We start from the raw sequence: 16,030 nt of genomic DNA, 5'->3' as shown, positions 1-16,030 counted from the left end.
CTCGCACTCACTTTTTATACTTTCAGACACACAAGCCAAGGGGAAAAAAAAGAGGCTTCAACAGCCTCCACAGTTTTCAAGGAACCCATTCTTAGAGGCAAAAGGCCCTTTCAGCAGACACACCTTTATATGCTCTACCTGTCTGTGTCCTCTCTGAATACACACCTGAGCTGCTTTTATGCGAAGGTCATCATGGTGTTCGGACCCAGCCGAGAGTATTACAGTTAACGAAAACTAAAGCTAGGTGTGTTTTACTCAAAAATCTACAGAAAATGTCTTTAATTTCAGGATCATTCTATGAAAAATCGATGCGTGCAGAGTCATGTGGGGTTTATATGCAGTTTATTTATTCAGTTTTTGTTCATTCAACGTTCCACTGAGATCAAATCTCTATCACAAGGGAGACCTGGCCAAGGCAGAAGCATTACAAACTCATCACATCTTAAAAATAAAACACAAAGTATAAGATATGGTATAAACAGTAGTACCATCTCCAGGAAAAACAACCACATTTCCTTACGACGCTTCTAAATTCAACAACATAAGGAAGTCTTTATGTATTTCATATCAAGTTTCATGGTCTGCTAGGGTAGCTTTACATGACTGACAATTTAAAATAATCCATGTTCCTCTTACACTCACTGGCCTCCACTTCATTAGGTACACCTCTCTAGTGCCAGGTTGGACCACCGTTTGCCTTCAGAACACTTTAATTCTTCATGACACAAATTCAACAAGATGCTGGAAACATTCCTCTCAGGTATCGTATCGAAGCTTGTTTCCACCACTGAAAATGTATTATTATTTTTTGGCTGTCCAAAACTCGAAATTTTGAGAAAAGTCAAAATTTTGAGTTAGCTCTTTGAATCCGTAAGCTCCATGAAAGAGGCCGTTTGCTTGTTACCCGAAGCAGATGACACCAACGCATGTGCACTCAAAATCGGGTAGCGACAGTATCACTGAGCTAACGCTGTTTAGCAAACGTGAGCAAATTGTCATCAGGTTTTTGACCTTTGAATGCCTTCTAGTGAATAAAAGCTGCACAGAAGAAATCAATGCTTTCACACTGAACTGTTGGACAGCTGATGCCTTCAGCCTCCTGCTTCCGAGTAACAAGGAAATGACGCACCGTCATGGAGCTTCCTGATTGGCAGAGATAACAGTCCTGTTGGAAACCCACAAAGATTCGCCCCTAATATCCAACCAATTGAGGAAGAGTCCAACTGACAGCTGGAATCAAGTTACAGTAGCATATTTTCAGAGCTTACTATGAAGTCCTACAATTCAGCTCACTTTTTTAAAATCCTCCTATCTCTCTCTTTTTTTTTTCCTGTTTCTACATAAAAATAAAATTGAAGCATTCGGCTTCAGCTGCCTTTAGAACATCGTCAGTAAGCTCCTCCTCCATTTCTGATTGTCAGAATCAGAAGAATCCCAGCTAATAAGTTTCTGCAGTGCAGCATAATAAATTTAACAGAAATTAAAATATTTTAACTCATGTAAAAGCAGATTTGCCTGCGTTCACATTCATGTAGCTTATTACATTGCACAGACATGTAAAAACGTTGTCAGTGATGACTCTGTGCTGTCAGAATATGTAGTCTCTGCAATCACGGGACAGAGCAACTACTCCAGCAGGGTATGTCCAGCAGGCATAGAAAGTAGCAGAGTGTCTTTTAAAAGCAAACATTTGGTGGAGCATAGCTGGTTGCTGTTCTGAGTTAAAGATGGGTAGAGGGGATGCTTTACCCTATATTGTTTGTATGAATGGTCAGTGATGGCAGCTCACAAAAACATAAAGAATTCGGTGGTAACGACGAGACTTTATGAAACGAAGAGGCACACGGTTGAATGAAAGTTGAGGAGTTGGTGTGCACACAAGTAGTTTTTATTCCTAAAGTAAAAGCCAATCTCCACTTTGAACTTTCTACCATGATCAGCAATGTGTACATTAAAGAAAAAGCTTGTCATCATTCCATACGCCCAAATACTTTTATGCTGAAATCCTGAGAGTTTGTTACAGATCTGGTTGCTTTTACCATGGCAGATTTCTGCAGTAGGTGGTCTTGTGGCACGTATCTTTTTGGTAAAACCATTGTAGAAGTTTCCAGATTAAAGATTTGTCTTTGATTGTTGGGTATCTTTGGATTTGGACCATCTGTAAGGTCACCTTTAAGCCAGTTTTCTTACTACATGTTTACAACAGAAATTTCACATTTATGAGTTATTGAAAAACTTTCTAAACTTTGAGGATGTTTGAATCTGCTCCCCGTGCTCATCCACTCAGAGACCACCACGGAGATAAATGCATGTTTTCAGTCTGTTTGTCCTGCAGGGATAAATGCATCTTTTTATACCGTGTTTTGTCTGTGAGTTTGAAAGATTGTATTTGTCATGCAGGGGTAAATGAATGCTTTGGTGATCTGTGTGTCACACAGGGATAAGTATTTGTTGTTACCGTGGATGTCCACTCATGAACCGAAATGGAGAAACAAAAGTCAGGAAACTGGAGGTCACCGTTACTGATCGGTTTTGATCTGTCGGTGTGCTTCTGTGTGTGAAATAAGGCTGTCAGTGTTTATTAAACTAATTTCAAAACTCATCAATATCATAACTATCATTCCAAAATGTCTAAAAAAGACAGTTTACCTAATGAGAAAATCTGCTGTTAATGTTGCATCAAAATGTCTATCATTCTTCTTCTTTCTTCTTCTTAAAATGTTGCCTTACTTTGTCAACCACATGAGCCTTTAAGCTGAGTTGCCCCTGCGACAGTCTGGCAACCTGTACAGGGTGTAACCTGCCTCACGCCTTATGTCAGCTGGGATAGGCTCCAGCCCCCCCCCCCCCCCCCCCCCCCCCCCCCCCGCGACCCTGAACAGCATAAACAGAAGAGGATGGATGGATGGTGAATAGTGACGAAAATGTAGATCATTATCCTCGTAGACCAGGAGAGAGAGTACGCACATGTACAGGAAAGTACAAGGATTACAAAGGATTATCTAGTACCTTAAACATTTATTCTGTTTAATGGCCACCAGGGGGTGACACAAAAAGACTTGCGGTCAAAACTTGTACAAGCCTGTGGGAAAATGGCCCTCGGCCCAGACCTTTGAAAATACTTTCCTAATGAGTCCTCAGTCGTTCATTCAAGGTCAAACTTGAAGTCCGTTTTGTGTCGTCATGCAGGATATGCTCATTAGCCAATCAGCTTGTAGCTCGCTCTTCAAAACACCAAGATGGTGACAATAAACGGACTGTCACATTGATGGGTGATGTCACAGTGGCTACATCCGTCTTTGATACCGTCGATGGTACGACCACAGGATGTGAGACTCTCTGGAGAAGCAGCTGAATGACAGAACCTCCACAGTACTGACCTAACCAGCCGGCTGAACTTCTAAGATGACACTGAGGGGGATTTTCCTTTAAAATTGAAAAGAATCTTAATCTTAAATATAGTTGGGTGGACGTTATTCAACCTGGGTGCTCACCCAAGTTAAAGTCCATGTTTGTCCAGTCACCCAACCCCAGTGAAAAGTAGGGACAGCAGCGCCAAATAGAAAAGGTCAAATGTGCATCAACTACATGTAAATCAGCCAGTAAACCATCCAGTTGCCCCATCTGCAACTCAGTGAGAAAACCAATCAGTAAGCCAGTGAGTCCCTAGAAGTCAGTCAGCCATACACGCACACACTCAGTGCTGGCTTCTTGCAGCATGGACTCTGGTCATGTGACTGGAGTTATTCACTCCTCCCTCGCACACAAAAATCAATACTTCCAGTCCTCGCTCTGTGTGTGTGAGACTCGGTATCGATTGGATAATGTCAGCGTGATATTGGCTGTGAATGCAGTCATGTTGCCAGCTTCTCACATACGCACACACACACACACTAAAGCCTGAGTGTGTGTTTCATGTCAGCACTGAAAGTTCATCAGAGTCGAATCCTTTCAATCTGAACTCATTAATCCATTTCAGAAGAATCACTTTAATGCAGATTTTGTGTTTTTATTGGACAGTCACTGGCTGTTAGTTTGGGCAATGAAACACTCTTAAAAGCGAGTTGTGTTTATTTTCACCTCCATTTCTTTGTTCTTGGATTTTACTGGAGTGTCTTTGGAGGACTTGCAGTTGAAAATAATCCTTTGTCTAAGTACAGTTGTGGTCAGAAGTTTACATACATTCGTTGTCATTAATGTTGTGGTAATTTTAGGCTTTTAATGATTTCTTTGAGCTCTGTCTCCAGGGTGGAATGATTGTACAGCATACATCTTTAATGACTTTAAAAAACAAGATTAAATGTACCTTATCAAGTTGGACCTCAACTACACACTTTGGTAGCCATCAACAAGCTCCTGTCACAATCCTGACTGAATATTTGACCACTCTTCTTGGCAGAATTGGTTGTTTATTTAAATTGGTTCGTTTCCTGGTACAGATCCAGCTTTTTGTCCACAAATTTTCAGCAGGGTTGAGGTTGGGTGTTTGGGGAGGTCATTCCAGAAGCTGAATGTTAGCCTGCTTTATCCAATCCAAAACCAGTTCTGATGCATTTGGGATCACTGTCCTGTTCGAACACCTATTTATATCCAAATTTCAACCGTCTAGCTGTTGATTTAAGGTAAAGTTGAAGAATTTGGAGGCAGGCCTCCTCCTTCATTTTGTTGCCAGTGTATCAGTACCACTGGCAACAAAATAGCCCCAGAGCCTGATGCTGCCGCCACCATGCCTGACCACTGTTTTAGTGTTCTGTAGATTTAGGAGCTGGGGCTTCCTTCTCAGTGGGCACCCTCTCAGTCCATGGTGGTGTAAAACTCTTCACTGTGGACAGTGATGCTGGTGTTCCGTCAGTCTCCAGGTCATGGTAGGCTTGAGCCATGGTGGTTCCTGAACATCCTAACCATTTCCTCCCATGAGGGTGACAAAAAAAAAGCATCTCTGAAACCAAACATTTATTTGTACACAGGCTGACTGTGTTTAATACAAGCATCCACCATTATAACCATGTCAGTGAAACTGTATATAAATTAAGGAAAAGCATATTAGGTCCACTTTAATAAATCTTGTTTGTTAGTTTTATTCTTGTTTTTCTCTCTCTCTCTCTCTCTCCTTTGACACTAACGATAATCCAGATTATTTCATTACACGTGCTAAACGCTGGTTATTAACCTCAGACGGTCTCGGCACAATTGGCTCTTTGCACTCCTGCTGCTTTATATCAACACTGTGACTGTTTCCAATTACAGCCGCCTCTCTGAATGAAATTAAACATTTCAATATTGCTGATATATTGCCAATATATTACCGGTATTAATTACGAGATCTGTGGCTGTGATGTGTAATCAGAGGAGATGAATCGGGCAGCTCGGCCGGCCGTCCACCCATCACCACCCCCCCCCCCCACCCCCACCCCCCTCTCTCACTCGCTCTCTCATCATTTGTTAACAAGGTGGCCTCGCTCGCCCTCGTGGTCTTTCTTTCTCTCACAGGCACACACACACACACACACACACACACATTCTCTGAGGGGTGTGTGTGTGTCTAATTCCTGTTGCATTGTGGGAGTCCATTATGCTGTCGCCTGGTGAATGGCTCCCATTGACTTGGCCTTGACATTATAAGCTGCTGGCTAATCTCTTCACTCCATATATTTGTAAAACTCAATCTCTCCGTTGCTTTTCTCAGATTTGTCTCGTTCTCTTCCTTTCTCCCTGAAGTGGCTGATTTAAATGTCTCAGTCCTCTTTAAGATTTGTAAAATCTTTAAGAGATAAGGTGTCTGTTTTCTTATTGTCAACAAAACAAACAGGCCAATACGGAGTATGTCTTGGCTTAAAATCTTCTGCTTTTTTAGTTATTTTATCCCTTGCTTTTTGAGCCTTCATAACTTCAGAAGTACCAAAGTATCAACATGAAGTTTTCAGGGCTGAGAAACACAGTTTTACACGGAATACAAGTGTCACAATCTAAAGACAAAATCTGTTTTCCATAACTTCCTTTCAGGATCCCTACTATGGAATATATCATAGTTTCAGCAGCAGATATGCACCAATTTAATACCTGTGATGTAGAGCAACACGAGCAAGCATTGGCACCCGGGATTGTTGTTTTCCTTGTGGTAAATGGTTTGTTTTAGGGCTCATTGATGCATCACCACAGGTTCGTACCATTTATACCAGTGTTGATGGTGCAGGGACCCACTGAACGATAGGTGTCGCCACTCAGAAAAAACCTCCACATCAGGGCTGGTATTCAAGGAGAAAACTAGAAGCAAAGTGTTTTTCCCAGAAAGTCTCATTTGAACTTGTCTGATTGGACTTCTGCTGCATCACCAAGCAGGGCACCTACTTAAAAGGGCAGCAAAGGCTGTTACACCCTAGTCACACAGGCCTAACACCGGGTCAGAGGGAAAAATGTGCATTCCCCGACCAGTTGACGAGTGATTGATGGCAATAGCTACGTGAAGTCACAAAGAGGGTGCTGCACCAAAAACCTCCTTGCAATCGCTTTGGTTCGCAGAGTTCTGCAGTCGCACGTAGTTTGCATGGTAGTTGCAGATTTGTCTGCAAACACTTGCCAACTATTCACCAAGCGTGAAACTGTAAAGTAATAGTTGCGCCTTTTGAAACGTGTTAGTTGCGGCACTTATGAATTTCACAGCCTGCCACCACGTCTCTGAGCACCGTAAACCTGACTGTACCAAGACTGTTTTGTTGCTCTGTTACTTCAGTTTTCTGTGTCGTTAATGTTGCTCAAACTAAAAACATCCTCAAAGACCAACTTCTGCAGTCAGTCCTTAAAGAGCAGGTGGAAGAGCAGAAGTCTGCACACTGTGATCACTCCTGATCAGACAGGAGTGTATTTGTTCTTTGAAAACAGTAATGTCAGACCTCTGAATGATTTTATTTCACTCCACAGTGTCACCATGGGTTTGCCCCTCAACCCGCCGGCAGATTCGGCCCGCTCAGCCCGCCACGCCCTCTCTCTTATTGCCACCGCTCGGCCGCCTGCCTTCATCACCACCATTGCAAAAGAGGTGAGTGTTCAGACACTAACATCCAAACAGCTGCTGAAACCAAAGCCACCTTATTAAGAAAGTACTCTGTTATTAATGTGTGAGTTTTTTGCTTTCCAGGTTCATCGGCACAACGCCGCTCAGGCGAACTCTCAGTCACAGCAGAACGTTCACACGACGACTCTGGCCAGAGCCAAGATGGAGATCCTGCGAGTTATCGACATCCTGATTGAGAAGATGCCCGGAGATGTCGTAGATCTGCTGGTTGAAGTAATTGAAACTATGTGTCAGCACAAAAGGAGCTCTACATACCCTCAGACAACAGTCGTTATCGTTCATGACGCCAGTGAAAGCTAGCATCAGCCAAAACAGAGAAAAGACATACAGGAGACCTGGATGTGATGAAGCTGCAAATGCTGGCTAGTCAACACTGTGTTGGCTAGTTCTGTACAAATCAAATGTTAATTATAGACTCAGTTATTATTTAGTTATATTATTATAGACTAGATCAGTTCAGACTCTAGGAATAAAACATGTTTCATACATGGAGAATAGTTGCAGCTTTCACTACAGAACAAAACTAACTTCTCCTTCTCGTCCTGTTCCTCAGGTGATGGATATCATCATGTACTGTATTGAAGGTTCTCTGGTGAAGAAGAAAGGACTGCAGGAGTGCTTCCCTGCTATTTGCAAGTAAGTGTGCCAGCAAGGAATTTCTTCAAACTGGGAAGGCATTAAGGCAGGCTGGACCCTGTGCCTGTGTCAAAGGTCAGAGGTCAGCTTAGTGCTTCCTGCCGGCCGTTACATCAAGCAGTGACTAACACTGGTCTGTTAGGCCAGTCAGGCAGATGAAATCTTTCCTCTTTCTTTGCTAACAGTTACCCTACACCTATTTAAATGTTCATCTGTTTGCCGTCCACTTTTTCAGGTTCTACATGGTCGGCTATTGTGACCGCAGTCATCGCATCGCCGTGGGAGCTCGCCAGGGTTCGGTGGCCCTCTACGATGTCCGCACGGGAAAATGTCAGGTACATCAGAACCCTAAACTGAGGAGCTTAGCAGCTCTTTGATCACATCACAAAGTTGGTCTTTACCGTCTCCTTCAAAAAATATCGCCTTCACTCATCCGACCATCAGATGGCGCTCACATCCATTCATTCACCCCTTCACGTGCCCCTCGTCGCCCCACAATTTTTTATGAGTGTGGGGTGGGACAGCTGTGTCCACAGCCTGGCTTTTAGTGCAGAACGCAGGAGGCTAAAATATTTCTTCACTGACTAGAAGACCAAAAACTCAAAGTACTAAAGTTACAATTTCTCCGTTTGCTCATTATGCTGAAAATTTTGTCTTTTTACAGTTTGAGGGCTCTTTACTGCAAATTTTAGGAGATGAGGAGGAGCAGAACCAGTGGGTTTAAACGAGAGAGGAGGGGAAAAGGAGGGGAGGAGTGTAGTCCCCCCCAGTAATTGATTAATGATGAAGCGGTGACTCTCTTAATCATGTTTCTGTCTTGGCCCGCGTTTGTGTTTGACTTTGTGTGTGTGTGTGTGTGTGAGCTGATGGTCTTCATGTTTGTGTGTATTTCTTGTGCGTGTGTCTGTGTGTGTTGATAATTTGTTGTGCATTGATTTGCGGTAACCTGAGCAGTCTACTCTGGTGGAGGGGGTCATTTATATCTGATGACAGCACCGGCCTTTTCACCCAACATCTCGTTTTATTGTGAGAGAGTTTGTGTACGTGTGTGTGTGTGTGTGTGTGTGTGTGTGTGGGTGGTATAAAGACAGGAGGCACTTTGTGTGTGCTGTTTGCAGTAATTAACATTTAATAGATCATGACTTTGTGGGAAGTGTGTGTCTCTCTGCTGGAAGCATTACAGGTGTTTTATTTCAGGTGGAACATTAAGCTGTTATCTTTATTAACACAGTTCCAAAATCCTCCATCAGTTACTCAGTTCAGCCAGAAAAGAAGAACGTTTAAAGCTCAGTGTTTCTTAAATGTTCTTCTTGGAGCTGTAATTAACACCTGTGCCTCTGGCAGCTGCTCCAGGCAGCTATTATTAGTCGATTAAACAGCAGACGAGTCTGAAAGTGACAAATATTTCATCTGAATTTAAGGGCCTTTTAAAAACCACCAGTAACATTTAGAAATAACCAGTTTCTGACTGTAACCAGTGGTTTGTAACTTACTGTAAACCATCCGTACAGTCCTGTGAAAAACTAAACTTTCAAAGTCTTTGACAGCAGTAATTTTCTGTTTGACTTCATCAGCCTGTCATGTTGTTGTGGAGCAGTGCTTCTCAATTATTTTCTGTTATGCCCCCCCCCCCCCCCCCCCCCCACTATAGAGCTATTACTTACTGCGCACACTCTGACAATGAGAGCGCCACTGCCACCTACTGTAGTGGATGTGCAATTACACTTAATTCAGGTACGGCAAAAAAAAAAGCATGTTCCCCGGGGTCAGATGTGCCCCCCCCCCCCCCCCCCCCCCCCGGTAGCGCCCCACTATTTGAGAAGCACTGCTTTGGAGGAAGTTTGACCCGCTCTTTACGACATTGCTGCAGTTTTGGTTTGCAGGCATTCGTTTATGCTCAGCTGTCTTAAAGTCCCCCCACAGCATTACGCTCGTGCTGAGGTCCAGACTCTGACCGGACCGCTGCAGCACCTTCATTCTTTTCTTTTTCAGCCATCAAAACTGTGCTCCGGTCTCAAAAAGGTGAATTCAGAACCTGTGCAGCGTCCTACTTCAGAGGACGTCAGCTGTCAGTTTGTATCCAACACAGCTTAAAATAATCATCATCGTGGAGGCCTGCTTCGTCCTCCGCGGGGATAAAAATTTAACACAGCTGCAGAAAGTTGTCAAATCGCTTTAGAAACTTCTGAATAAATGACATCTCCAGGGAAAAATGGGAACATCTTGATTTTCAAGAAATTTTGGGCTTTGGTGAGATGACGTCACAGATTTGGGAACGAGGAGGAGTTAAATAGTTTGATTTGTTTCGGTATGTTTAAAACAAAGTGTGGAGGAGGAGAGAAAGGAGAGACGACCTCTCTGAGATGGTAGAGGCGGCGAGGAACAGGGACCAGAAGAAAAGCAAAGATGGAGAGTAGGAGGAGATGAGAGGCAGTTTTTGTTCATAATCCATCTTCGTGTATATGTGTGTGTGTGTGTGTGTGTGTGTCCAACCGTAGCTAGCTAGTCCCTGCATGACCATCTGCCACAGCTTTGATCAGTCTGTGTGAACAGCTCTTTGTCAGCAGCGTGTGTGTGTGTGTGTGTGTGTGTGTGTGTGTGTGTGTGTGTGTGTGTGTGTGTGCGTGCAGCTGCTTGCTTCTTTAACAGACTCTGCTGAGTCCACTAATTGAACACAAAGAAACGATCTGAGTGATTTCGTCCCTGCAGCTGAAGGTGCAGCTCTGCCAGTGTAGCCAACATTAACCTGAAGAATCGCCTCCTGTGACGCGTGACGTGATGAACTCATGTAAAACGTGTGCCCGTTCTGGTGCTAATTAAGCTACTGCGATAACTGCACCACATCCAGCTGCTACTTCCTGTTTGAGACGCTCCATAAGGAATGTGTTTTTAACTACAGATGTTCCTGGGAGCTAATTTACTAACGGGATAAATGAGGGAAAAATCAGGCTGGTCTAAAAGTAAGAAAAGCCTAAGAAGACAAACCCTGGTCATGCAAATATTTTCTGTGTATTTAACAGCTGTTTGACACCATTAATCGTGTTCTTTGATAGCCGTGCTGCTTTTTAAATGTCACTGAAAAATGCAGCCTTGTATATTGTTGCACACTCAGTTCACCTGTGCAGAAGCTTTTTGGTTGGATCACAACATGTAACCACTCATGTTCTACCTTTAAAACATCCAATCACAGAGCAGAGAGGGAGGAGCCTGTCAGGGCTGCAGACAGTTAGTGGTGAGTGGTGTTATTCCACTTCAATGACCGACTGGTATTTCTGGTGCTGATTAGCGAGAGCAGCAACATTAACACGTCTAATCTACTAGTCACACGTATCCCGATGTTTAGCTGTACTAATTGTTAACTCACAGGAGGAAGTTGGTTTTAATCCGGTAACCGTCATGGCCCTGTTTGTTTTTGTGTCGAGTTTTTATTCCACTTTTTTGTGTGGAGTGTTTTCCGTGTCTTTCCTATTCCCACATCCTGTTTTATCCTGTTTGCTTTTCCTTGTGCATCTCCTGTACTTCTTGTCTTTTCCCTCCTCATCAGCTGCACACGTGTTTTATGAACTCTCAGATTCTTGTTCTCACGTCACCTTCCCGTTTCCCCTTCTTGTGGATTTCCTGTCTTTCTCTACTTTTTCCCACTTTGTGTGCATATAAACTCTTTACCAGCACACATTAAAGAGAGTAGCTCAAAGACCTGCAGCGAGCTCAGAAAAGACGAGGCTGAGGCAGAAACGTTGTAAAGAGTGAGATAGAGACCAGGAGAATTCAAGAGAACTCCAGGTGAAGAAAAAAAGCTTTTAAAACCTTATTTTGTGATCATGACAGTTTATAACTCTTTGATTATTGAAATTAAAGCTAAATTAGATTATATTACAAAAAAGTGTCCACATGGCTTTCAAGAAGGACTTTTTCCTCTTTGAAGCAACATTATTGTCTATAACAAATTCTCACTATTGATATTTCTATTTGAGGACGACACACTGGCTACAGCTCTTCAAAAAACAAAAGAATCCCTCCTATTGGCTGACACAGGGTTCATTCACCCGAGGGGGGCGGGGTTTAAGAGCTGCCAGTCTTCGTCAGAGGAGATGGAAGAATAAAATAGGGTGAAGCATCCATGCGACACACACACACACACACACACACAGAGCCGAGCCCCAGGCGTCAGGTGTATTGGAGTACAGAGTGCTGTAAATGGTTTCGGTGTGCTTCACTGCACTCTGATAGGCTGATTGATTTGGTAGGCAGTCCACTGTGACACACACATGCAGTCAGATCATAAATGAAAGCATCAAAGTTTAATGCACGTTAAACAGTCTGTACTCTGCAGTTTTCCTTCTTTTTTTCACCTCCTCGGTGTGAAGATCTCAGGAGGACGAAACAATATTTAAAGAGACTGAAACCAACAAAGGAGCTGAGTCAGTAACTCTGAGGTGACCCGATGATGATCCTGCTGCGACCGTGAAGGATGTCAGGCTGGTTTATGTTTCCATATTTAAGAAAACAAATATACCTCACCAATGAGCAAAAGTGTGCAGCATCGTAACCTCTTTCAGTCATTTATATCCTGCTTCAGCATTTGCAGTTTCCATCTGGTGACTTTTTGAAATCATCTCAGCAAAATACACCTGCAAATTATACCTGTTTAACCTCACATCCACTAATTTGAGTCACTGAATCGGACTTTTTCAATGGAATTATCTTAAAAATAGTGCGACTTGGAGGTCAGCAGTGTAAGTCGTCCTTGTCTACAAACTAAAGAGATGATTTTAGATTTTACAACCATTTCTCCTTTGGTGATGAGCAGCCAGGGCGCTTAGCGCAGGTATGACTTGAAAGGCCTTCCTAAACTGTATAAGGTTAGGACTTGGCTGATTTTAGCCACCCTCTGTTTGGGAAGTTCAAGTTGCTCCAGTCTGGCTGCAGGTAGATTACACCAGCGTGCAGGACGAATTAAGACTTAAATGCTCATTTGTTTTGGCAGCTGTTGGTGTTTAAAGCAACTGAACAACTGTTTGAGCCTTAGTCCTCGCAAACTCTAGTTCTGATGAGTGAAAATCTAGGACTTTATTAGTGTCTTACTTAGCACTAATTAGCAGTGTGACACATTCATACAGTTTATGCTTTTAGCTTTCTTAGCACTCTACGTTCTTGTCCAAATATGATCACTTCTAACTCAAAAAAGCAACACAGCAAGAGCCAAAATGCTAAAGTTGAATCTCTAACTTTCGACTGGCCTCAGTGGAGGATGTTTCTGAAGGATTAACTCAGACTTACGTAGTAAGCCCAGCTCATATTTTATCCACGTCTCTGTTTCTTAAACTGTTTTTCCTGGACGTCAGCGCAGCCTTTGGCACCATCAGCCATCAGATCTTGATCCATCTGGTTAAATCGCGTGGTAGGGATTTCCAGCCCTGTCTCGGGTTGGTTCGCTTCAGTGCTTTTGGTTTTGTTGGTCAGATGTTGCTGCTCTATCATGTGGTGCAAAGTTCTGTGTTAAGGTCTCCGTTGTATTCATTGTATGTTCTCCCATTAGGTCACATTATCAACCATTTTAAAATCAGTTCTCATCATTTGTATGCTGATGACATTCAACTGTACCTCTCTTTTAAATCTCACGAATTGGATAGGTTTTCAGTTTTTATACGACCGTCTGAATGCAGTCAAAGGTTGGATGGCAAATAACTTTTTGCAGCTTAATGTGTCTAATGATCACTTCTGAGAGCATCACTGCTCAAATCAGACAGTAAATGAGGTCCATTTCATCCACTGTAAAAGCTAATACGTGAAACCATTGGATCATCAAGTCTCTGAACTGCTGTTCTCCATCTTAGAAATATTGCTAAACTCAGGACCATTATTTTCTAATGTGACCAAAGCATCTATTAATCATCTCGAATCTGCTCTAAGGCTTTTCTCTCACTCTCAGAAATCTTTCACCCACTTTCAAAGCTTTTGCACCGGCTTCCTGCCAGGTTAGAATTTAAGCTTAAAATCTTGGTTTTTTGCTTTACTCTTGAATAGCACTATAAAAATAAACTTCATGTACAAATAGGTAACATGACTGTGGGTCCATCCAATTTTTATATACAGTCTGTGGTGATCTGGATATTTAAGCACATTTGACTTGGATCTTACAAACTGGATGTAGTTGTCATATTTTCCTCTCAGCCGCTTCAGTATCCTTTAGTTTGAGCTGATGATTGTTTGCAGACAAACTGCATCCACTCTGTTTTTCATCATTTTCCCTTTAAGGTGAGCAGTGACAGGAAATGAGATTTGGGATCTCTCCAAAGAGAGAGAAAAATGTAGGAGAAAGGTGGAGGTGAAGACAGACAGTGAAGGGGGAGGGAGGGATGGAAGAAATCAAAATAATTCAGCTTTTTTCTCAGACAACAGTGCTGGAATCTAATAGGGTTTGCCCTAAAAGGAGGGAGAGACTGAATTAAAAAGATGAGATTTTCATTTCATTGCGTTATTTTTTTTCCTAGCTTTAATCGGCACACACGGGTTATTATTTCAGAGTCTGGGTGCCTGAGGCGACGCATCTTAATCTGATCTGTAGGTGAGAGTTTGTAATCCCAGTCGCAGGCAGAGGCAGGCGTGCGGGTCGGGTGGTGATTTCTTTTATTGTGTTACACACCCTGCATCTGGTGGGACAGTTTATTGCGTTACGCGCAGTGGTATATTTTGTCCCCAGAGTTCTGGAGGCGAACGGCAGCATCTGTTGGACCAGAAGCTGCCACTCATCTGATGGAATTATCTCGGTCAAAGTGAGCACGTGCTGTCGACGGCGGGTTTTTCTGAAATGCCTCGATGAAATTTCAACAAGGGCTAAAATTTGTTTTTCATTTGGGCTTCATCGCAGAGCAGAGTTTATTGAACTGAACCCTCCAGCTGTCAGTAAGAGGAATCATCTGGAAAACTCGAGGCCCGCTCTCATTTTAGCGGCTTTAGGTGATGATGGTGAGCGATGTGGAGCCGCCTGATGAAACACTGACACTTTTTTTTTTTTTTTTTAAAGCCTGTCATGTCTGGTAGATCTTGCAAGCAGAACTGTGATCTGAATGCGTTGTTGTGCCAAACATATTTGCTATTTCAAGATGAGCTCTATAGGTTCTCAATAGGCTCTTCTTGTTGATGTTTTAACCCTTTATTTTATTTATCTGAGTTATTTTTCCACATACTATGTAACAGCCAGAGCTGACAGGCTGAAGAAGAGGAAAATAAAGAGAAGAAAAAGGGAGCGAGAAAGGGAGCAAAAAAAAAAAAAAGGGGAAAGAGCACAAGTCTATTAATCAGATACTTCATCACTTTAACATATAAAAAAATACTATCAATACTTGCAAAAATAAATTTGTGTGTGAAAAACAAAACTAACAAAGCATGTTACGCACACCAACAATTTTGTTGAGTTGTGATTGAGTGGGCGTTTGTGTCTGTGTCATGTTTGTGTCTGTGTCATGGAACGTACTTACTAATGAGGGCAAAACGCTGCAGCTCCACCCATCAGAAGCCAGAGGCAGGTACGGAAAGCCCCCGGAACCCCAGGCCACCAGCAGCCCACCAAGGGCCAGGAAGACCCCCGGCCACTCAGTCCAAAGACAACCGCACACCTACCCCAGCAGACGGGAGAGGGTGGTCTCAGACGGAGCCCCCCCAGTCGAGGAGCGAGGGCTCCAGGGAACCCAAGGCGATGAGAAGCCAGCCCCCCCCCAGCGGCCAGCCCCCTGCACTGGCCGGCGGCAGGGCTCCCGGGCCCACGGCACCCAAGGACCGCCCGACCCTCCACAGAGCCCCCCTCCACAGAGCACCCACGCCAGAACACCCAGCCCCACCCAGGAACCCCGAGGCACCCCCATCCCAGGGGGGTAGGGGGGAGGAGGCAACCAGCAAGGAGCGGCCAGGAGGCAAGGCACAAGGCCCAGACCCAGGTCCAGCCATACATACAAACACACCCAGACACCCGTGTACACATTTATACACAGATACTCATACATGCCCATACATACTTACCCACACACAGATATGCCATACATACACATTCACTCACCCACCCATACTCACGGAGACGGTGACAAATACACAAAGACACACATTCATCCATAGCTACCCACCCTCTGAAGGCGGGGCAAGTGGAAACCACCCCAGGGCCAACAGCGACCCCAGGACGCCACCAGCCCGGTCCCCAAGGAACCACCCGACCCCTACCCCGGGCGAGACGCAAGAAATCGGGGTGTAAGATGACCCATCCACCCCTCCTCCTCCCCAACTTGTAGGTCTATGTGTTAATGTTTGTGAGTGAATGAGGTGTATAGG

At 43.7% G+C, this 16,030-nt stretch overlaps 1 protein-coding gene across 4 annotated transcripts in view; it reads left to right on the top strand.

The window, feature by feature from the left end:
• Nucleotides 1–16,030, top strand: part of wdr7 (WD repeat domain 7) — a 105,869-nt gene that overhangs the window by 78,318 nt on the left and 11,521 nt on the right. For all 4 annotated transcript variants that reach the window (XM_030742688.1, XM_030742686.1, XM_030742687.1 and 1 more), the window contains exons 25-28: nucleotides 6,919–7,036; nucleotides 7,136–7,285; nucleotides 7,626–7,708; nucleotides 7,944–8,043. In XM_030742688.1, coding sequence (XP_030598548.1) covers nucleotides 6,919–7,036; nucleotides 7,136–7,285; nucleotides 7,626–7,708; nucleotides 7,944–8,043 — 451 coding nt within the window. The remainder of the gene's footprint in view (nucleotides 1–6,918; nucleotides 7,037–7,135; nucleotides 7,286–7,625; nucleotides 7,709–7,943; nucleotides 8,044–16,030) is intronic.

Source organism: Archocentrus centrarchus, chromosome 12 (genome assembly GCF_007364275.1).
Source record: "Archocentrus centrarchus isolate MPI-CPG fArcCen1 chromosome 12, fArcCen1, whole genome shotgun sequence".
Classification (NCBI taxonomy): domain Eukaryota; kingdom Metazoa; phylum Chordata; class Actinopteri; order Cichliformes; family Cichlidae; genus Archocentrus; species Archocentrus centrarchus.
This window is presented reverse-complemented; position numbering and strand designations above follow the sequence as displayed.